The sequence below is a fragment of the Bombus terrestris genome, chromosome 2 (assembly GCF_910591885.1).
Source record: "Bombus terrestris chromosome 2, iyBomTerr1.2, whole genome shotgun sequence".
Classification (NCBI taxonomy): domain Eukaryota; kingdom Metazoa; phylum Arthropoda; class Insecta; order Hymenoptera; family Apidae; genus Bombus; species Bombus terrestris.
In genome coordinates, this window is record NC_063270.1 from 16132209 (window position 1) to 16156826 (window position 24618).

The 24618-nt window shown below is 38.5% G+C and overlaps 3 protein-coding genes across 6 annotated transcripts in view; all 3 read left to right on the forward strand.

The window, feature by feature from the left end:
* The first annotated feature begins 625 nt into the window (after positions 1–625).
* LOC105667096 lies at positions 626–2791 on the forward strand. 2 transcript variants are annotated; one of them, XM_012320254.3, is made up of 2 exons: positions 626–782; positions 908–2791. In XM_012320254.3, the coding sequence occupies exons 1-2, from the start codon at positions 780–782 to the stop codon at positions 1334–1336; spliced, it is 432 nt and encodes a 143-aa protein (XP_012175644.1). In that variant the 5' UTR covers positions 626–779; the 3' UTR covers positions 1337–2791. The 2 variants fall into 2 exon arrangements, with proteins under 2 accessions (XP_012175644.1, XP_048267902.1); XM_048411945.1 differs by having other exon boundaries at positions 663–782; positions 959–2791.
* LOC100649615 (ataxin-7-like protein 1) lies at positions 2129–15915 on the forward strand. Of its 2 annotated transcripts, XM_012320250.3 has the most exons (6): positions 2129–2258; positions 3152–3208; positions 3284–3388; positions 3729–4453; positions 5925–5975; positions 6069–15915. In XM_012320250.3, the coding sequence occupies exons 1-6, from the start codon at positions 2174–2176 to the stop codon at positions 6789–6791; spliced, it is 1746 nt and encodes a 581-aa protein (XP_012175640.1). In that variant the 5' UTR covers positions 2129–2173; the 3' UTR covers positions 6792–15915. The 2 variants fall into 2 exon arrangements, with proteins under 2 accessions (XP_012175640.1, XP_048267848.1); XM_048411891.1 differs by lacking the exon at positions 5925–5975.
* A 5236-nt stretch (positions 15916–21151) lies between these two features.
* Positions 21152–24618, forward strand: part of LOC100649916 (KN motif and ankyrin repeat domain-containing protein 2) — a 60258-nt gene continuing 56791 nt past the window's right edge. Inside the window, exon 1 of one of the 2 annotated variants that reach the window (XM_012320259.3) lies at positions 21152–21352. The gene's annotated coding sequence lies outside the window, so the exon portion shown is untranslated. The remainder of the gene's footprint in view (positions 21353–24618) is intronic. The other variant, XM_003393897.4, reaches the window with a different exon arrangement.

Consider the following 24618-nt stretch of genomic DNA (forward strand, 5'->3'; position numbering starts at 1 on the left):
CATCGTCTAACTTTCCATATTGTACAAGAATCCTCGCTGTATCTTCTTATATATTCAAATAATCTTTTTATTTCAAACATTATATAAATAAATTGGGAAATATGCTCTAAACAACAATTAATTTATATCAAATTCTTTTAAGCCTAGCTAAACAATTTTAAAGTTGAGAAATTACTAATAGTCTTAACTCGTTATGAAAATATTTTAGAAGCAATATTGTTTACGTGGAGAATAACAGAAAACGATTAATTATGTAAAACTATGTTAAACCTAAGTAGAAAATTTTGAAACGTAAAAAAAGCTTCTCATGTTTCCTTCGAAATCTTTATTTATCAAAGGAAGTCGACAATTTCATCTACTCATATTTTGAGGTCAAGATATTTTCGACAAATTCGCTTGTTGGTTCCGTATGCGTGTCGAGGAAGATTTCACGAGAATCCAGTTCATCGTCGAAAGTAGAAATTAGTCTTGGTAGGAAAGGCAGGCATTGACGGTGATATTGTGCGAAATTTCCCGGACGTCAATTTCGTATCTTATAGGATGCGTACACGCATCAGAGGGAATGGGCCCGGGAAGTTACGGCGGTTTCTCATCGATGCGTATGACTCGACCGGTTCCGTGGTGGGGAATCCGGTATCTGCGGATTTATATACAAGAGACTCCATCGCGTTGAATAGATTAGTTTCAACGGAGAAATCGAACGGTTAGTTTGCCGATCTCAGAGAAATATCTATACGTACTTACAAGAGTGACTTATTAAGATATTTACTTAAAACATCATGGTAAGTAAAATATACTTTAAAAAATTGGACTAATAAAAATAACAACATTAATAGAAGCATCGACTCAAATAATTGTTTTTTTTTTTTTTTGTTTTTTAATATCTTTTTGAAAATTATCGTTACAGATAAAATACGCAGTAATCTTGTTCACCACCTTTATTTTGGTCCAATCGCAGAGGCCCACTTATGCTGGAAGTAGCAAGTCATACCCTGGCGTCCTTCCACAGTATCTGGATGAACAAGCAGCAGTAGCTAGTGCCACTACTGAAACCGTCGGAAGTCGAATCGATGTAAACAATATCAATGGGCTACCAGTAGCAGTAGGAGCTGCAGCACCTAATACTCCTATCACAACATCAACGATTCCTCCAGATTTGCCAGTAGACGCTATGGGAGATGTTGCCTTAGTAAATCGAATCAAAACCTGGCCGAGAGAAAAACAACCGTTTTGGTTTATAAATTGGCAACAAATTCAAGAACACCGCGGTGACTCAAAAAATAGAGCTCAACCAGTTGAAACGCAACCGAATCAGAGACCGTTTTTCGCGGGTTAAATATTTCGAATTTCGTTGCTTCGTATTTAATTTCAGACGACGTACATTGCCGTCGTTATTTTGCTAGTCAAATTAAATCTTTTGTACGACTTAATTTCGATACAGTTACTTTACCGACACAGGATTAAATATCCAATGATTTTCAATAGTCGAAGTAAAAATACGCTTCGAATCATTATCAATGTCTTTGTATATTATTATTTTATATAAGGAGAGAAAAGGGAGCGTTTGTAATATCGTTTTTAAACTTTGTGTCTTTTACGAAGGAATAAAAAGATAGTAATTAAACGTGGTAAATTCTACTGTACTTGAAAAACTTTAAATTTGCAATCCACCTGCTGAGCAAGCCAGAATCGCCAATAAGGTATCGCGACGAGACGAGATAGGACAGAAATCTAGAGATCTGATTGGTCCAAACGAGTTGCGCACGAGTAGCTGACTATTCGTCGATGACGTCACGTTAGTCCGTCCAATGCAAGTGCTCGGATCTCACAGTAATAACCTTACGTGCGTGCGGTACGCTGAAGCGTGTTACTCGTATTCGGGCGTACAAACGCGAGAGAAGTGATAGAATATATCGCTCCGTGAAAGATGTTAGCCGACAGGGTCTTGCCAGACAAAATTTCGAAAGTTCAGTAGGTTATTTTTCTCGTATATGAGAACGCGTATACTCTATGAGCAAATGTATTTAAAGTTTTATCGCGTTAAGAAAGAGACAGACCGTACGCGACCCGCGGCACCTGACAGTCCACGCGGCCCGGCCCCAAAACACTTTCGCCTCGCTATATACACGAGAAATCGCATCGTGTTTCATTCACAACGCGAGCGCCACTGGCAATGTCGGGAAGTGACAGCCCAACATTCTTTCACGGCCAGCCCTGGTCCAGCTGGATCGAAAAAATCGGACGAGACAAGCCGTTGAGTAAGTGCGCTGAATCTCATCGAAAATGTTCGTTCGTTTGCTCTCGTTTGGTTTAAAACCGTGACGACGGCGAGCGTCTAGCTCGTGTACCTAACCTCAACTTCGATGCTCCTTTGTCTGTCGACTTGACGCAGGGCATCGTTAGGGCCCGCATTGACACGCATTTATTTAAAACGGTTGTCAACAATTGTCCAGCGCTAATCACGGTTGACATTTTCGTAGACGATCGCGCGTATTTTATTGGCTCTTTCCACTGACAATTATGTAATTCGTGGTAAAACCCGTTTGTGAAAATGATGGAGCGTCGAAACGTTAGATTAGAGCATATAGAAATAATACATTAGCATGGATCACTGAATTTCGTGAAACGATCTCGACCGAACTCGCGCTGTTTGATGGACTTTTTCTTGAACGAATATATGTACACTTGTATTTTTATTATATTTGTGCTCTGTTCTCTCTTATAAGACTTTTTTGTTACAAGAATTATGCATGTAAGAAATATAAACATAATAAAAGTTGTTTACCCAGAAGTTTGTGTTTTTATTTCACATTACTGCTTGGAAACTGATGGGAATGAATGAAAAATGATCTTTTAAGGATAAAAGTCAGTAGATATGAAGCTAACAATATCTTATGATTTTTTAAATCTTTTTTAACAGGGTAAATACAATTATAATATAATGAACGTGAACTTTATGTTTAAGCATAATATTAATCATGGTATATAATCCTTTTAATAGTTTCTTCGTCAAATATTTAATTTGAAGATATATGTTTATAATACATTTTGTGTGTTGCATATAAGTTAACGATGTTGTTATTGAAATGTCTTTATATTATGCATTGCTTACTTTGTCATATTATCCATAAGAAAATTTGACTTGTTTCAGGCGATGAAGAACCAGATGCTCAACTTACTAGTTCAGTTACGAGGCTTTCAGCTGAGGGTAAGTTTAACATAGTAGAGATTATTTAGAGACTGGAATTGTAACTGTTTTCTAACAAAACAATTGTTGTTTCAGACATTGATTTATATGGATTTTGTCCTGAAAGAGATGCTTTTTACACGGTAGTATGTGAAACCTGTCATGCAATAGTCAAACCACAGGCTCTCATTCAACATATGGGTATGTCGTTTTATACTTTTCTCCTTTCTGCTCAAATATTAGTATTACATTTAATTCTATATCAAGTAGAATCCATTCTACTTATTTTGAGGGAGCAATTGTAATTTTAAACATACAAGAAACATAAGTATTTCATAGATAACTTATTCTTTTCATACATAATCTGTTTCATAATAACATTTCATACATATCTTCCTCATAAGTCATTTAAGTGAAACAGAAAAAAATACAAGTAACTAGACTCATTAAAACGTTCTTTTAAAAAATATCGCTTATCCAAGAACTTTTTATCTACCTTGCATAAACTATACTACATAATACTGTTGATATTCTGTCACAGAAAGTCGCCATCCTTCTGGTACGGTCAATTTTCCACCTCCCTCCACTCCAGTCGTAAAAACTCCACTGAAGACGCCCTATTGCAAGGTGTCGAAACTGAAAAAGACGCAGTCATCGTCTCAGATCTCAAATAGCGGGAGCAATAAGATCAATCACACGAACGTGAAACGGAACACGGAACAGCCGAGCATCTCAACGAATTTGTCATCTTCATCAATACCGATCTCATCGTCACCTCGATCGCCTCTTGAGTCGTTACCATCGTCTGTTCAAACATCGAACTCTGGATCAGGAACTGTAATTAGCTCGAGTCCTGTGAAAAGCCCTGGCACAGCGACCAGTCAACCTCGTCGAAAGAGACTCAAAACCGATCGATCGTTGCTCAAAGATCGAGAGTACGATCCAGATCGACACTGTGGAGTGTGGAACGAGGAAACAGGCAAGCCTTGCACCAGGTCGCTTACGTGCAAAGCGCATACGGTCTCGTTGCGGCGGACAGTCATCGGTCGGAGTAAAACCTTTGACAAACTCCTCGCGGAGCATCGTGCCTCGAAGGAAGTCCCGAACAGGCCGACAAAAGTGACTGTGACCGGTACAGTGACCGTGTCCTCTGGAACCTCGAACTTGAACCCCTTAACGCCCACCAACCCCGCCCTGACCATCGAAGCGGAAACCCCCAGCTCACCACCCGTTTTATCGCTGCCAGACACATATCCACTGCCAAAGGTAAGGGCCAACGTATCGCTATATTGTTTCTCTTTGTATTTTTTTTTTTTATTCTCCAATTTCCCTTCTGTGGTATGTCCTTAGTAAGAGTGTACAGTGTGATGATCCTTCGCGAGGCGAAATCCTATTGTTTTATTTTATCATTATATTATTTTTTTTTTTTTCTTTATATATATTATATGAGTTAGTAATGCTGTATTGTCAATTCCATACTGTAGATGTTTCTGGTGTTTCTGGGAATAGGATGTAATAGTTATTAGAAACATTTGAAGTAATTTTTGTTCTCCTAGTTTGGTTGACTGGAAATGAAAGTTGTGTCTCGTTGGATTGAAAGAAAATTCGTTCTTTGTTGTATGTTGAAAGATTGTTATTTTTGGATATACGTATTTTAGACGTCTGTACTTTGTCGCGCAATCGTGCAATGTAATTTTGTTAGGTATATTGTGTATCATATATTGTTTTGAGGGGAAATTCGCTTCGACGAGTATTCTAATTAGTTTTCTTTCTTTTTTTTTCTTTTTGAAAATATATGTTGGTAATATATTGGTAGCTTACTGTTTTTATATCTTGTTTTTGTGAAGCAATAGTTATGCATGATCTGGTAATATCGATATGTAACGTGTAGTCTGTACATCGAAACTTTCATTTCTCGATATTTTATGATGAAAATATTGGAAAGTTATGCAAACAGCGAAGTAATTTACCTCTTTTTTATTCTATTCAGATTCATTTCTGAATCCCTTTTATTCCAAATACTTCTTTCATTTACGGAGTAAAATTAATCACGAAATAAAGTTCATTTACCTTAACTTTGGGGTAATTATCGGTGTGAGCATTAGCTGACGTTCAGAATTTTTAGAATAGTCGCAAATTTTTGATTTTCAATGCTTCAAGTAAAAGAAAAATCTGTAAGTCGCAGTCTATGAACTTCAAACTTTCTTCGTTAAAAAGTCCGTAGCGTCTTTAAGAAATGTACGAATCTTCCTACGGCCGTAACTATCGATCAATTATGGCCATCTGTTACGTTAGTTCAATTAAAAAACATCGTCGTGAGATATATCGAATCAATCGCTTAGAAGTAGAGAACGAATAGAATTAATAGAAATTAGATTGGAATAAATAACAGGTGAAACGATACTACAGATTCATATTTGTAGATTCCCGTCGAAATTTAATCTTTCGAGCTTTAGAAGGCGTTAGGTGTCAGGTATCAGTCGATACCCAAAGATCGTTCGCTTTCGTAGATCTCTTAAGACGCATTAGACGGAACATAGCGAGGCTAGAAAAGATAAAAAAAAAAACAAAAAAAAAAAGAAAAGAAGGATTTAGAAAAAGAAAAGAACTGAAGAAAGAGAAGTAATAATATGGCTGACAAACATGGATCGATCGACGAGCCAGACGAGTCAGCTGCGAACAGTTGCCCGCCAGTAGGGTGTCGGTTGATACCTGTTTTCTGTTTTTGTTATTGCAGGCTGTTGATTTGCTTTATCGGTGTCTGGCCCCGCATGGCTCCACTAAACCTGTAAGGCATGGTTTCTTTTGGGCACTTAAACGCCAACACCTCGTATGGGCCCTACGATTCTTATTGCGAGTCGCCAACGCTTCTCTTTTTTAGACCAAGCTCGAAGAGGACTTCGTCAACGAGGAGCTGAGGAGTCTGGAATCGTCGCTAGTGAACTCGACCGGTTCGACACAATCGAGCTCGATGATGGCGCCGATATCCGTGGTGTTGCCATCGCTGTCACCGTTACCGGCTAATAACGAGGAATCGACGTCGTCGGTCGCCACGCTGATACCGAGCACAGCATCCCCAGCTATACCGGTGCCAGCATCACTGCCAGCCACGTGTACGCAACCGCCGTTGGTCACGACGGTTCTCGAGGCTGAAACACCCATGGACATCGATCCAGAAGCGGCGATGACCATCTATTCCCCTGTATACCAGGATAAATCCAAATTGCTGGTCGAAATACCACGTTCAAACAATATCGCCCACTCTCCTATATCATCCATGCCCAGTCTGCTATTCGAATCTATGGATCAACTCGAACAGCTGGAACAGCTGGAACAGCAACACGCGACTCAGATAAATGGAAAGAGACTGAATCACGCGACTCATTCGAGTCCTGTTACGCAACTACAGTCGAAGAGGACCAAACACGAGTACCATCAACAGGACCTGTCCACGGCGATACAGGTTGAGGCTACGACCACGTCCTCGCCTTATCCTCATTTCGGGGATATATCTTGGTCGAACTGTCACCCGGAGCCACTGGCTGTAAGTCGGTGGCTTCGTATTTCGTCCAGCCGTAAGCAGTACAACTTTAATATTCACTGACATAAGACCCCACCCACTCCAGGCTGAGGACCGTACGCCATGGGCGTTTGTCTACCTCCTCTTTTTTTCGAGATCCTTTTTTTCATGGTCGTCCTCGTCGCCGTCGTCGTTGATGGTCTAGGTCTGAAGCCTGTCGAGAAGGGGACAAGTCTTGATGTGCGGTGAACTTCGATGTGATGAGCATGCGCACGACGGAAAAAAAGACACGTGAGCAATTAATTGGTTATACGTGGAATTGACATGATAACGATATATGTGTTTTTGCATGCTTCGTTCTCCCTGCCGAAATGAAATATCTCGAGCAGGAACATACGATAGTTACAAATCTACGGTCCTCTCATTTTGTACAACAATGTCGGTCTCTATTCCGCCAGGCGACGATCGTTTCCTTCGAAACAACAAATTACCATCATCGCAGGTTCATAGACAGGTTAATCGCATTATCACTTTAGGGGATATACGCGTACAACTGGAACAAACGGGGTTCCGCAAATGAAAACAGAAGCACGTACCAAATTTTCTTCTTTGTCTCTCGATACTTACTTTGCAACCATTTCTACCATACTATAGAGACTGATTAAGGAAGAACCATATTACGGACGTGATTCGTCGGATTTACGAAATCGCTGACTAACGTTCCTGGAACATTATCATTATCTTGTTTGAACTGTTGTTTCAAGAGGCCAGATGGAAAACGAAATAACATCTCGTATCTCGCAACGATGCTTCTGTTTTGATAATTGTACTTTTCACAGAAGAACGTACGAATCACCGAGTGATGCGACAATAGCAACGCCAGCCTCATCGTCAAGTATTAAATTGGCAATAGGTCGATATTAGAGAACTTTGACTGAAATACATATATGAGTATGATGGTTTTTTTTCACAAAATTAATTTTTTTGCGCCGAAGATCGTTGCAACATCTCTCGCGGAACAGGCCGATATATAAATTCGATTCTGATCGCTGTGCCTCGTCCCGACGGCGCGGCAGTCCGTTCGAAACAAAAAAGAAAGGAGGAAGAAATAATAGAAAAAGGAAACAGTGTGAAAACGCGTTTGACGCGTTCGAAATAAGTCACACTGTCCGTGTTTGTCTGTTAAAAATAGAGGTTTTCAGTGAAGAAAGAAGCGACGATGATAATAAGTGAAATGAAACTACATCGAATTTTAGACGATTATCCCGTGTGTATGTGTGCTTGTAAAAAGGGTAAAGGATTACGTGACCAAGCAACAAATACAAAAAGAAAGAAACTTTCTTTTCTTTGTACAGGAAGTTTGACAAACGGTTTTTAGTAGGAAGAGTAGCTAAAAAGGTTCAATAAGCAGTGTTTGTTCTTTTTTTCTTTTTCTTCTTCTTTTTTCTTCTTTTAGGAGACGCCGCTGAATGGCATTTGAGATGTCAGCCCTGAATTTTTTTGTAAATAATCAATTTGACGGATTAATCATTTACGGCCAGCTATCCTCTTGTAAATACGTTTAATAAAAAAAAAAAAAATGTAAATCGTAGTTAGTCGTGACACGGAGCGGCCGATCATCGAACTATCTTGCGCGTAGAATTTCGACTTATTTTCCAATTAAATTGCGGTTCGCGTACAGAGGGTCTCATCTTGTACATACATAGATCATAGTATACATTTATACATATATATATTTTTTTTATCGATCACGATCTCTTCAACGTTTTTACGTATATACATATATACATATATACATATACGACCTCACTACCTACCATCATCAATACTTCCTTTATATCTTTTCTTATTTGTATCTCCTTTATTATTTTCTTTTCTTCTTTTTTGTTCTTCTCTTTATTCTATATTTTCTTAGTCTTCTCTGCTTCCCTCTGTTCTCGTACATACGTATATTCTATTGCACAATTGTGTACATCGTGTAACGCATTTATCCAGCGATTCCGGTTTAATGCCACGATTTCTATTTTTTTTTTTTTTGTTTTTACAAAAAATAGAAAAATTCGACGGATAAATCGTGTGTGCGGGTTCCGTTTAATCGGTGAAGAAATTTCCACTGGATCGTAGGCAACGACAACAGCACACGTAGCGAAAATTTCGTTCAGGCAATCTTTAGCTTCTTGTAAGCTCGTACGAAATTTTCAAAGGGAGATTCGATGAGTCTTTCAGTCAGTCGAGTTATGGCTGATGAGTTTAGCAAAGCCGTACACATTGTCCCGAATATAGTAGGTAAACCATTCATCACCAACCACCATTCACTATTATCCCACCCGAGACAATTTATTTTTGTAAAACTGTCGGTTCTAATTTGCGTCGTGGCGCTATGTCGGTTTTTCCAGCATAGCGCGTATGGTGGCGTATATCTATGCATATATTTACGGACTTCTTATCATAGATTGTGATATCTAACTAATTAATGATTAGTCAAGATTATTCTAAATCGTGCGCATGCGTTAGTGAATGAAAGAGTAATGACAGATAGGTGGCCAAATTAGGAATGGTATAGAAAGGAATTCGAAGTCCACGGATGAAAATAATGATAAGTCACGTTTCCCGACTTTTGTAGCAGAGGTATTGAATTTTGTATTTTTTTGCTTTTTTGCCTTTTTTGCCTTTGGTAAAGGCACGCGTTTAAGCCCAAAATCAAACGGTATTGATCAATCAAATCAAAATGGTATTGAATTTTGAATACAAAATTCAATACCATCCGAGCTATCTTTTCGTTTGATTTTTGAATTGATGGTATTGATGGGATTGATGGTATTGAATTTTGAATACAAAATTCAATACCATCCGAGCTATCTTTTCGTTTGATTTTGGGCTTAAACGCGTGCCTTTACCACCTTTTTGATCATTTAAAAACTATTAATAAGTTTTAGTTATACAATTCTCACAAATATCTTCGACTCTCTCGGGTCATACGAAAATACTTCTGTTTCAACTGCTTCATATTAAATTAGTCCTTTTTAGAAGTCAGAAGATGAACAAATACAAACTTATTATAATTTTCTCTCGTGTACTTCAAATAGGATGTAATGATTACTGCTGATCTCTGAAGAGGAAATGTTAGGCAAAAAAGGAAAAAAAAAATGAAACGTTTGCGCTTAGTTCGGCTACGACTTTCGCTATAGATGAATAAATTCGCTCTGTGTATCGTGTTTGTAGCGTTTCGAGGTTTTATCTCGTTGAGTTTCCGCTTTTTCCACGTGTATGAGCTGATTCGTAAATTATTTCGTTTCATCGACGAATGTAGCGAGAAACGGGAAAAAGAAAGAACGGAAGAAAGTAAAGGAGGGAGTATATAAGACGACGAATAGATAGAGCAAATTGGAAGACGGGAGATAGGGAGAAAATTAGTATAGCAAATAGGGGGAAAATGACGTGGATGTACGTCATGTCGAGCCGAAGAAGAGACGTTGATTTTTTTCGTTACCGCGCAGTATAAATAATACAAATGCTAACGATGTTATTATTACTGCTATTATTCGAAGAGGAGAACACGTGGAGACATGTCGGTCTGGTATTGTCCTGTTCGTTTTATGTAAATCGAACTTGGACAACGATCGATCGATGAAACAGCTCGTTGTGTGCAAGGTATACACTTTCTCATCGACCATATAAACGAACATCGCCTTACGATTCTAGCCATAAACTTCGCCTTAAGGATTCATTAGCGATCATAGTAGCGATTAGCGTGGGTTTCTGTGAAAAATATATTCTCGAGCAAGATTCGTCGATCGATCGTTCGATGTAAAAAAGAAAAATAGAGAATTTATGAAAGAAAAGAAATACTATTAGCAATAAATTATCGTTCGATATCGGACAAATGGAGGACGAGAGGAAAACTCGTGAACGGACCGACATGACCAAATCGTTTCTAATCGTCGATTTACCGATCTTCTCGGCTACCTGAAACAGTGATAATTTGTACATAAATCGCGTAAGCAATTACCCATGTACCTATGGTATCAATGAAATCTATATAGGTATATATTATATATATACATATATAAATCTATAATATAAAAATAATTCTATTGACAAGTTGAAGAGAAGAATGTTAGTGAAAAATCGCAAACGTCGAAATGCTGTTAGCCCGCTCGTTTCCGAGTGTACCTTAAACGCTGTATAATTCGAGAACAAAAGAAGATAAGTAACTTAACGTAGATCGTATATTTAACGATACACGTGTACGTATAGCGTGTAATTATCTCCTGTACATAACAAGTGCCCTGTGCATGTTTGTGGCGCACGAAATGCTGCGTGCATGCGCGAAATATGTATGATCTTTTTTAGACTATTACTACTACCAACTACGTACCACACGTTAGTGTTCATCGATCGATGTTATTTGGCGCGAGCTTCGAGTCAGTTTCGAGCGGTCCGAGGTTATAAATATTGATCGACTCAAGCAACAGCGCTTTTCTTCAAAAGAAAAGAAAGTCGGTAATCAACGGCAACAACCCTTGTTAAAACAGTGTTACATGTCGAGAAAGAAACGGAAAGAAAAAAAGAAATGCTATTAGTCACAGACGATCTCTAAGATTTTCTACGAAATAGAAGAAATTCTGATCACGATCGTTGGAAAGTGTGGTTCGCGATCGTTCGAATGAAAGATTTTTTAAGACGATGAAAAGAAAAAAGAAAACTCGTGAAGCAATAATACATAGTCCACGATTAAGAGAATGCACAGCAATAATATTAATTTCATTATTACCGTAATATAAAGATTAAGAGACGCGTTGTACACGTTCAAGAGGAACACTTTCGTCTCGTACGAACAATTTGCTCGATTCCCGGCCAGTTTGAACACGCGGCTAAAAAGCGTCAGAGGATTTTTCTATCGGTGCTGTTACACTCTGCGCGTCATTTAACAACCGAACTTCTCGTACGTTGTTTACAATCTACGAGAAATATATGTTTCACCTTCTTTTTTCTTTTTTCTCTTTTTTGTAAGTAGTATCGATTTTTAATTGGAACGTTGCATATATCGTATCGCTTTTATTATTGCTTTTCTTCCTCGACGGTATAGAAACACGACTTTACTACGTTCGATCGATCGTTGGACGATTTAATTAAGTTCTTTTTTCTTGCTCTTTCCTCTTTCGTTCCGATGAAATTGAACCTTCCGGACAGTGCGGAACACGCGTCTAGTATTTTCGTTTCGCTCGTCAGATTTCAGTAGAAATTTAAACGAATCCGCGTGAAACTGCGGTGCACCAGACATTTCGTGGCTCGCATAAGACTGAGTACGCTTAAAACGAAGGAAGAGAAGAATTGTACGTTTGCGGCATGTTTAAAAGATATTGACCGATTTACGAATAGAAAGGAAATAAAAAAGGAGTTTTTAGTCGGATTAGGATATTGTTGCGAATTTTCGTCTCTTTTATTTTAAAGTTTAGGAAAAGAAGAAATGAAAATGGAAGGAAGAGTGCGAGAGAAAGAATGAGAGAGAGAGAGAGAGAGAACTATGCAGTAGATTCGAACTGTTTTGCATGACCTGTTCCGAATCACCCTGTATACGTTCAGAAGCGTCAGAACTATGATTCTGCTTTTTTTCTTTGTTCCGTGTACAAAATGACGCGTGCGTTAATATACGTTCTCGCTCGTCGTCTCAGAGCACTGTAATTTCACGCGGAGAAGAAGAAAAAAAAACGAATAAGGTGAAAATTAGAACAACTCCGACTTCGTGACGCAAGAACATACAACAAAATACTTTGTGGCATTTAATTTAAATATACGTTTTATATTTATTTGTATACTTGATTTTGTTCATTCAGTCCGTCTTCATCCTCCAGCCATTTTCTTCTCGCGTATATTTCCATCGATCTTTTTATCATATAGAGATTAAACGATCACGTGAAAGGCGTAGAAACGATGGTACAAAAATTCGTGCGCGTCGCTTGTATTCGTCACATATCATTTAGAAAAATGAAAATAGAAAAGTAGTAGCGATTGAGAGGAGGAAGATTATCGAGCGGCGTTACGCTTCAATTTCATACGTATCGTGATTAATCGGTTAATTCATTAAGGATCGAAATCGTGTTAATGTGGCAACATTTTTAATTGATTTATTTTAGAAAATTCTGTTATTTATTAACATTGAAAGTTACGAAAGAGGCTTTGAAGGATTTGCTTAATAATTTTTCTTCCATCTAGATCTAAAGTTTAAATCCCCCTTAGTTAGAGTATTCTATCATTTCGAAACTAAACAGAATTAAAGTTTTGCCATTTTCTTTAAGCCGTCTTTCTTTTTCTTCGTTGAATTCAAAATACTTTGTCGTTATTTCTATTTATTACTCTAATGCGTCTTTCGTGCTTTGAAAAATCAATATATTCATCACTTTATCCAAACATCCTTAGTAACGTTGCGTTTACGTAACTTTAAATCGTCATGTCGCTACTTGATCCTTAATGCGTTAATATATCACACATATATTTCAGAAGTGACACAGGTCGAACAAATATTTTCGGAGACAGCAAGAAACTGTTTAAAAGCTTAGAAAATATTATTCAACCGATGGCACAACGTCGCATAAAGTACAAACTCTCCCATTTTTAGCTGTCAAAATCCCCATTTGACAATTTTCTTTTTTCTAACACAGGATCGAATTTTTTTGGACTGTGACACCTTTGAAACACATGTACGATATATCGTTATTCATAGTAGATCTTACGCTTTTTGTACTGTAATTTACAAGTCTAATACGCTATCGAAATTGATCGACACGATCTCTCTGTGAATCGCGTGGCATTTTCCTAGAAAAACATGCCCTCATGGAGCTGCGAACCGCACTGGGTTTCCCAGTATGCATGAAAATTGAATTCCAAGCGTGGAGTTAAATCGGTTGATTGGAAAGCCTGCCCGTGACAAGAGTTCCCTAAATGTTATCGCGATTCCGAAACCATGTTCAATTCGCTTTGATTCGCGCGTTCATTAAACGTAATTCGCCATTCTATTCAAAGTTAGGCAAGAAACGTGAATGCCACGTTCCTTTATCATACGTGGTCGACGCAGTTAATCGTATTTAGGGTAGGAAATAAAGACAACTGACGCAGTGGGGATCGAAACGCGATCGTTGTTCCCGCCGATGAAACATTCTACGAGCATGGATCTCGTTAAACAAAGCGTTCGTCGTTCGAATATAGAACGATTGAAGGATTTACTGGAAAAGTGATACGAGTGCTTTTGTATTTTTTCGACACAAGGATATATAAAATTTTATCCAAACTTTAACCATAGACGTTTGCGTGCTTACTATATTATCACCGAGTATTTGGTAGTCTTACGTCTTAATGTTAAATCACTGTGTTATACAAAAATTACTTTACTACGATAGTTTCATCCAATAATATACATTTCCTTGTTAAGAATTTTCACAATTGACAAAAATGTTGATGCTTAGAAAATTCTCGGTTCGCTTGGGTTAAGAGGTAAAGTAAAGGTCGTGATTTATGAAAATTAGAGATTTTGTCACTCGTACTACTTTCCATGGCCTATGATTAAGACTTCAGAATTGTGTCGCTTGTAACACTTTTCCTCCAAAACTTTCAATTATCTAGGACGACGCCTCTTCGCACATGATAATAGAGGTTTTCTTTCCCCACGTGGTAACGTTGTACGCGTTATTTTAAAAGCAATTATCTTCTGGTATGCAGGTTTTCCTACGAGACGAAGAAAGAAAGAGGAGACCCGCTAGAACGTAAAATTAGAAAGTATACTTAAAATAGTGTGTCGACTACCTTTTGAAATTGGACAGTACACGCGTTCCTCCGACACTTCCTCCTCTTAAGCACGATAGGGATATAAGAGGAGAATGTGGAAAGAAAGATACGTTTACGTTTTGAAGGCTAGCTTCGTAAGTGTATACGTGTATAACGTTGTAACGTGGCATAAATCATCGATGACATTGTCGTTTAGTATTCACGAGCAGCGACTGACTTTGTACAATACGATCTGCATTCGATAGTAGAAGATAGACGCCGCGTTCGCAGTTAGGTGCGTCGTCGATGACGCGAATCATTGTGCATTCTCGATATTTAATAATAATATTTTTTTATTCATCAATTAGGTACACACTTGGATACTTAAAAAGGAACAAAACACGATATAACGCTTCGATGTAAATACTCCTACATACTCGGTAGCTTACACCGAATGAAAAATATGAAACATAAATACAGTAGAATTTCATTTATAACGTTGCATTATGAAAGAAATAATATAAAAAGAATTCATTATATCTTGTAACTACCTACAGTAGCTACAAGATTTTACACACCATTGCGTCTATTATGGTATTCATATATTAATGAATTAATTAGGTCAGGTGTATTAAATTTCGTATCATTTAGTGGTACGACTACAAATTCTGATAATATGAAAATGAAACGTATCTTTTGAAATAATAATATATCCGAGTTAATTGAGCTAACTAAAATTTCATTCGAGCGAATGAAGTTCTACTGTATCATTATATTACCATCGTCTTCGATTCAATATTAATTAATCATAGATGCATCAGGTACAGAGTAATAAAGCATTGTCGCGTTTACTCGTCTAATATATTATTACCACGTTCGTAATACGATGATAGTTGTACGATTTATCGATGATAAACGAGAAAAAGAAAAAAAAAAAAACACGACAACTGACAAGAGACTAATTTAATGTTGAAAGAGAAGAATATAAGTACATACATGTAGATCGATACTAATTGTACGATTTCCATAGGCTCGTTCGACGAGAAACAAATTCCGTACTCGATGTTCTCTTCGACCGTTTACTTTTGTACGATTACACCGCTCCTATCCCATAAGAATATCATCGAAGTTTTCGATATAATATTTTTATCGTGAGAACGTAGCGATGTATCGTCGACTAGCAACGAAGACGTTGGCACTCTTTACGATGTACACAGAGATTTGTATAATAAAATGGAGGGAAGTGTAATGTTAAACGATAATCGATCGACACACGTTCGTGATCACGTTTTTCTCAGGTATCTAGCATGTTTGTAATCTATAAACGACACTTCTATGTAATAATAAATAATTCAGGCTAGAGTTTCTTCCATTCTTCGATGAAAGATGGGGAAATTTTTACGATTGTAAAATGATAAAAAAAAAGAAAGAAAAATTAAGGACCGTTCTCAACGTTCTTTTAGTGGCTTCCTTCGTAATCGTCATCGAACTGGTGCTTTAAACGCATGCTCGAGAAACACATAGATTTTTATAGGTCACACTGTATCGAGTGATTGCACATATTCCATCGCTCGTTTCCGAGAGTTTGGAAAGCGGACTAGACTACTTGTAATAGAGTCTTTGCATGAGAACTACGTGTAGACTGACGAGTAAAGGCTCATAGTTGGAACTTGTAATATAATCCATACGTATTCTTCTCATTGTAACTCATAACATAGGCGATGTTTAATCCGAAGTTTTTTACTTTTGGAGAATATCTGTCGAAACATCTGCAGGGAATATTAATTAAAATAGTATATAAATAATTACAGTATTAACTGCTGCTCGTCAGTATATGCGGAAAACGAAGAAACGTTAACAACAATAATTCTTAGATTAACATTTTTCAAACCTTCGCTCCTAGGCAACGATTTTTACCTTCTAAAGGAACTTCGCTATTCTCCTGTACGGTTTCATCTTTAACTCTATATGAAGAAACAGAGCTACAAAAATTCAGACTAAATAAAAAGATGTAAAACAGATGATTTCCTTACACGTTCTGTCTAAAGAAGAAAGAAACTGAAATAGGGGTGGAAACTACGATCAAAGGAGAAACTAAGAAATAACGAATGAATAAAATTTCACGTTTCCTTGTTTGACGTCAACAAATTTTTGAAAGGAATTTTCTCCTCCAATGACTTCGTAGGAATATCCAATAATATGTGTGTCGTTCGTGAAAAAAGAAACGTGACATGCGTGATTCGGTGTTTTTTATTCGAAGGCGAAACCAAAACAGTATTATGAGCGTTCTTCTTCAGCCATTGGTCGAGCAACTGGTATCTGCGACGATTTTCATAACGAGACTCGTTGGTCGATTACAAAATCAAGTGTGTAACGAGTGGCCGGTGTATCTTTACAGCGGGGAAGACGGCTAAATGGATTGTTCGCTTTGAAATCACGCGAGAATTTATTAAATATAAAACGAAGAAGTTGAGGGATTGGGTGATTGGATTTTATTTAAAAAACGAGAGAGGGAGAGAATGTGGACGCGTGTACGCTTAAGAGAGAGAGAGAGAGAGAGAGAAAGAGGTAGAGAGAAAGTTTGGAGAAGAAGAGAGAGTCTTTTTGATTGCGATCAGCAGAGACGGTATTGTTACATCGTTGATCGTTATATGTGCATACAAAGCTTCGGAAATAAAAGAATTTTAAATGATAGAACGACGTGTTTCTCTGTCAGTGGATCTGAAGCGAGGAAATAATTTGCAACAAAATGTTTTATTTGATTTGCAGGGGAACGAGTGAAATAACGTACAATTCAGAATTTAAAATATTTAAAAGCTTTCTATAATTAATAATTAAAATAATTGGGTCGATTGAAATCATTTTATATTTGGATTATTTGTTTTTCTTTTCTACGAAGTAATTTACGTGTTACGTTCTACATAATTCAAAGCGAAAGGTAATTTATTACAAAGAAATAATGGAAAAATTGGAATACTATAAAATACTGGAAGATTCAATAATTATTACATCTTATCATACGTGTATAATGATTTATAGAATATCTTTATTTAGAGCAATAGATTGATCGATAAAAGTACGATAAGATTCTGTGCAGACTATAGACGTTCACAGAACGAACGAGTTTCACGTGTACAACGTGAAAGGACGCCACGCTCGGATATCTTCGGGAACGAAGAACTGGTCCACCCACTGGGAATTCCAGATTTTTTCCATTGGTTATCGAGCAAGCAGCAGCATGGGAAGCGTGCGCGGAACGTGATCGATTCGCATCGATCTCGATCGAGAACGATCCTTATCAAGCCTGCGCGATTCCGCTAACGATGACTACAAAGTTTGGACGGTCTTGAACTTAATAGCTGCGTCTAAGAATTGTTTAACGACGACATTTTTACGATATAACAGGTGAAAATTGTTTTTAGTTACAAATCTTTTTTATTTAATTATTTCTTTTCATATTACATATACGTATTATTACATAGAATCGCGGAAGAATATTTAAACAGTTGTTTTCTTCATCTTCCAAATTTCGTATAACTCTATCGGGATACTTTTTGTATTCATCGTTTCGCGTGCATGTTTATTTTTCAAATTTATATTTTTATTTCGAGCGTACGTTGTTAAACAAGTTGTTTTTTTCCTTTGGCGTTGTCGGAACAAAAATACTATTCCTCTGCAAACAACGCACGTACGACGATAAATTCAAGTTAGCACGCATATACAACAAGGATGTTTATGTTAAGGATAATATGCTTCGCAGGCAAAGTCAAGGTACCAAGAGTCGAGAGAAATGGAAAAAGTGATTCGATATTGTTCGATGTTTATTCCGCTACAATTTAATTCCGGCATTTAAAGCCCTATTACTCGACAACCGATTTCTATCTCATCGCAGCGTTCCTCGCCATTAGTCATCCCGGAGATCTTAAAACGTAATTGCTATCTTCAACCGTTTATTTTTGTTAGAGCATCCATCCAGGCAACGGATTCTTCGAGATTATATTTTTCCAAAGTACTATTCGCACCGTGTTGTAACATTCGTCTCTAAGTTACAGACAGTTCGTACGATTTCTACATACGACACGCACTTCATCAGCGACCTATACATATAAAGGTAAGTCCTATATTTCTGCTAATTAACTCCAAAATTATTTCTCAGAGATCTGCCAACGAATCTCGCCTTTCTCATTTCTTTTTCTCTTTTATTTTAAACTAGGCTTCGCGCATCAAGGAACACCTCTTTACATATACTTACAACATCAGACAGTCCGCAGAAGCCAGATTCCATTTATTTAGAAGCGGCTGATGAAGTTAGGTAAGGAGAAGCAGACCGTTTAATTCGCCGTGGCTCGATTTGGAGCTGGTGGAACGCGCAACAGAATGTGTCAGACGGATGAAATCGCACGACATGGTTAATTCAGCCCGCTCCACTGTTCTGCGTGTTTTCAGCTGGAGCTCCGCTCGATCGTAACAAAAGCGCTCGCGTTAACGAAGCGTGAAGAGGGCGGCTCGCGCTCGTAGCTTCGCTGCACCGTCTCGCTACCAGACCTCTTGTCGAGGTAAAATTAGAGGTGGACCGCCGCGGCAATTATTAAAATAGAAGAGTGACCGGTAGAACTTCGAGTGGAAGACTGACTCATCCCGCTCGAAAATGCATAGAGCACAGGCGAGGTGGAAAAGCACGAGATCTATTTGTCGACTAAACTAGCGGCAGAAGCAGCAGCTGGACCCTATCGAGAGATTCGCGCGATTCTCGGGGTCATTGCCACTGCTCGCGCCGACATCGAGTCTCCATTGGTTATTGTTGACTTTGGCCCTGGAATCCGGGGAAACAAATCACCGCAAAGTCACCGCGGTGTACCGGTTATCAGTTTCATCTGATTCCGAACGCAACTGTGTACGACGTGACTAGAATTTACGGATGTCGGTGTATGCGTATGTCCATTGCGAGCGGAGCATCGCGTCACTCTCAAGGCAAACACGCCTTGCTCTTGGTAAGACGTTACGTTATTACGGAGCTTGGCTCGTTAACCCCTCGACTGGTAGGGTGACGCAAATAGGGTTCCCAGCGAAGGAAGAGAGAGAGAGAGAGAGAGAGAGAGAGAGAAAGAGAGACAAACAGCAGAGACAGAGAGCGAAAATGGATCGATTTTATTCCAAATTCCAAAAGATACGTTATCACGCGTATATACTTACAGGTAGCTTTATCTCTATGATCGATAGAGCAACTTCTTGCCAGTGTTTGAAATCGATTTTGCTATTCTTGTAATATTCTTCGTTTTACATATAAAGATCTACCAACAAGAATAACTTTAAGCCCTCCGTAGCTCAACCACACGAGCACCGCAAGTAACGAGACACCGTGTTTCGAAAGAACAATGCGCGTCGTTTTAACCCCGGCCGACCGGTCGAGGCTAGTTACTCGGTGCATACTGTTACGAGACGTACCTGTTCGGTCCTTCGTCGAGTAAGACGATTCCTGACGTAATCAAAAAAAATAAGACGTTTCCTGTATTCGTGCTCGTTTTTGGGTCATAGCGTCGAGTTTATCGGTCAGATCTCCTCTACCTGGGACGAAGTTACAAACGTCCGCAGACTAATCTGCGCCCAAACCGGGCTAACTCGGTGAGGTTTAGGTCCTGAACGGTTCTATTCAGGGCCGAAGATTCGCGAACTGAATAGCCGGTTTCTTCGAGATAGTACCCCGTGACGTCATTTGTTTCTTCCCTGTCACGTTCTTCCTGCTTTCGGCTAGCGTTCAAAGGAAAACGAGCGAACTCCCTGCTCGAATTTGTGGTGAAACCGGGCGCAGGTAAAAATACATTCTCCGTGGCTTCGCCAGAAGATTATCCCTCGTTTTCTTCGAATCGCTCTTACGAACGTATATAAGATCGTATCACTCTCTCGAGACGCTTCCTTTCCCGGTCTGTATTTACCTTCATCAGCGCAAATCGAGAAGTAGCTAGTAATAATCGTAAAACGATCGGCGTGAAAGCACCGCCGATTATTACTCGGCTGTGTGATCTCATATCGCTCTTACCAGCGATTACGTAAACCGAGATGAAAACTCGTTGATGCGCTATTTGTACGGTGATCGTGCAATCTTCGCTTTGACTCCCTCTTTCGAAAAAGTAATTCCTCTCCTCTAATAACGCGTTCCTCGCCTCTTATCAACATACGATCGAAATACTCACACAGCTGTCTACTAAACTATCCATATATTCTCGTAATTATTAAGATATTAACAAGCATCGTTAAATCAACGTCCGTATATCTTCTTCTTCCTATCACGCAGTGCGTATGGCAAAAAAGCTGCTTGATTCCAACGACACAGAATGATCGAGCATCTGGCGACCGAGGCAGAAATCGCGAATGCGTCCCTGACCCTTACCTGATCGACTTCTTTTCGCCCGGTGGGGCCTACCAACCAGGGCTTCACCCCGTCCCTCCGAAGGTTCTCTTCGAAAGGAGCAACCTGCCGTTGCTGGCGTCTCTGCTGGATCTCTCTAGCATCCGTGGTCTCTTTTTCTCTCCCTCTCTTCTCTCTCTTTTTTTTTTCTATTTCGAACACGCGTTTTATCCGACCTCGTCTAACGTTCACAATACGACTATACGCGTGTCTCTCTTTGCTTGGTGCTATAGCGAGTAATGGAAGGGGCCAGAGGCCGAAGGAGAAGGAGAAGAACCAGTCGTGAACCAGAACCGTCGGTCCTCAGAATCTCCCAGTCACCTCTTCGAGTCTGTACGGGGACCAGCGCGTGGATTTGTCTCGATCGTGTACACCTCGACATTTTCCCGCTCCCGGTGCGCAACCACGATCGCGTGGATCGATCGATCCAGGATGACGACGGGGATACACGTCGAGGACGCGGACGATTGACAGGTCGGTGAGTCGATTTTCGAGCCGCGCAAAAAGCGATCGACAAGCGCTGTCCCACTGCAAGCCTTCGTGACATTGTGCCGAAAAACCGGTATCTAACCGGCAACGAAATTCCGCCATGCAATTGCATTTATTGATAGATTACTCGATCTATAGACAGTGATAGACGATATTTGTAACTGATTTTCTTTCATCATTCTCTTTGGGATATTCGTGATTTTTAGCGGTGTAGGATACACGGCTTTTACCGTGGGATAGCATTCCTTGAACGATTTGCAAGCGCCTCATACTTGTTTTTATATTTATGCACGTACATGGATAAACGAGAATCGAAGAAATTATCTACGAAAGGATATTACGTATTATTCCTATATCTATCGATAGGATTTCGGCGCATAGTTGATTTCGTCAAGTATAGAAAGTATAGAAACGTTATCATATTGCAAAGAGGATTTTTTAAATTTTACCTTAGAGTTTACTATTATTTATACGATCTTTTTAAAGCTTAGCGCTTATGGAAATAACTGGTTGGTTTCTCAAAAATTGAATTAATCCTGTACCTATGTAACGAAATCCTGAAATTTACAGAAAGCGGAGTCGATTACTTTGGATAATACCGGATGGTTCAATTAATTTTATCATTTGTCGTATATACATGTACGTTACTCTTTATCGTTACAACAAGTCATAAATGAAAATTCGATCTGCGTCCTACGGTTTATCGTTTTATCGCAAGATCGTGGTATAGAGGTGCCAATTGCGATCGGTCAGGCGCCACGAATCAGAAGCTGAATCTCGAAATCGCGTAGCTGACTTTCCGTCTGTCGTTGATAATTGGTAAAGCAAACGATATTCGAAGGACAATGACGCGAATCAGCGTGGGACATATTAAAATTCATCGTATCGCATCTCGTAACTGCCATGTAGACGACATAAATTTAGTACAGACTGAAACTGGCAATTAGTAGGTAATTAGTCGATGCAAAAACAGAGCAACGGAAGATAAACACGTACTAAGAGGATGTTCGATGTACGATTAATTGATTTGCCTGGTGATTGAACGTCCACTCGTTATCCATTGATCGTATTCACCAGCGATTCGGAGCACACAGGGTTCGATGATGCATTCATTAAAGCGTCTTCTCCGTATAGGTTGCGTCGATATATTAGTTTATTAAGAATAATTATTTCATGCGTGTCGTATACACGTTTTACGTGCCACAACAGCGAAGTCAATAACCTGGGCTACGATCTCGAAGTCGTAAATCCGCGATAAAATTCTGATAGCTGCGAGCTATGACGTGTCTACATTAAATCGATAGAAAACGCAATGTTTCGTATTATACACTAATCGTCTCATAATCATGAAGCTAATCTAAAATTTTCAGTCGCACGCAGGTATAAGATGAGATACGAGAAAATTTGATTAGAAGTATGTCAAGTAAAATAGACAAAATTTAGACGGTTTTATACTTATGAGACGCAGTGTACGATTAAATTGACGTCGATGGAATTAATAGGACATAAAAGAAGATCAATTCTTCAATTTCAGACATCTAATGTTTAGAGAAATAATAATTAATACTATTAATTTCAGAATGACAATTTAACGTTACGCATAATATTTAACTAATTTTTCAATTTAATTTTTGTTTCGTTCAATTTGAAAAATTATTATATAAAGTTCTTTCTAATATAATTGTAGATCGACGCGTTTGTATACACTATATAGGAAGCAAGTTTTCGTATACTTTTAGCTCGACCAGAGAATACCGATTTATAGGAAATGATAATTTCTTTCGAATTTAAATGGTGATCCAACTCGACGCTTTTTATCGGTTGCTCAAACTACACCTACACCGCCGTCTACAATTTACATATCGCGTTCCGCTATTTCTTCGTGTTTACGAGCGATCCGATCGCTGCTTACATTCCGCACGCGCATAATCTCGTGCTCGTGGAAACAAGTGGACTTCGGTTACGTGGAAATACGTACGACGATAACACATGTTGGCTTTTGTCGCTACTGCCTGGATCAAACGTTACCGATTGCGACCTCCAGATTCTTTTCAATTCAATCTCGAGGTAATATAAAGCAACACATTCGTGAAATTATTTGAAAATGACTAAACGAGTTAGTGGACAGGTTTATCCAGTTTGTTAAAGTATATGCCGATAGTTTGTTTATTTCTTTATTTGTTTCTCCGGACAAGGTTTTATTTAATATAAAATCTCTTCGAAACAATGCACGTGAACAAGCTTATTTCGTTTGTTAGGGTACGAGCTATCGGACTATCTAGTTTTTTTATTTATTTTTTCAAACGTAGATTCATTTACTAGTAAGCATAAAAGCAGAAAAGATTAGTTCTATAACGATAAATATTAAACAATGGAAATAGACAATTTTGCAAGTGACGCCCAAGAGAACGCCTCCTGCGACATTTTCATCGCCTAAATGCAAAATGCAAATCATTCTAATGCGCGAATCGAATATTATGCACACAGTGTTTGTTTCGTCTTTCAAATATGGTACATCCTGTCGAATAGATTAATTGCTTGAAAATATGAAATATGAAGTGTGATGATTAATTTAGAAAAGATAGGCGCAAAATACACTGTGCTAAATAGATAGGAGATTATCTGTTTGAACGACAGTCACTCGGTGAACTATCGAGGGTATAAGGCCAATTAAATATTTGATGACAATTTTATTTATATATCTAAACAAAAGAATTTATACAATTTAATATCCTATATGATGCACTGTCATAAAATAAATACTCTAACCAAGGAATCGAGAAGAGTGTTCGCACCCACGCGATCGATATATTAATCACGTCTCCGTTCAAACGTGTCAATTCCTTAAACACACAGCGACAAATGTTGAGGAATATTTTTAGAGAGATTTTACGTCAAAAAAGCGCCCAACTGTGTGTAACGTTATGAATTAAAATTATAAAACGAAGTTCGTTATTTTAGCCATTCGTCTTTACGAATGCAATCTACAAATCGACGTGTAGCTTGTATCAAAGTGCACCACATCTTAGTTTATTACGACAAATATTAATTGACTATGAGTTTCGTTTTTGTTGGTTTTCTCAAGGTACTGAAAAGCGGAGCTGCCTCTTCGATTCTGTATAATTCTAAGAAAACTTTTGCTTACTAGTAAATTTCCTAGCGAAGCAAAGAGAAACTTGCGCGTTAAGTCGAATCTTCCTTTTTAAACTGATTTTCTATCGATTCAAAAGTTGGCCGATATTGCCACGTTTCGAA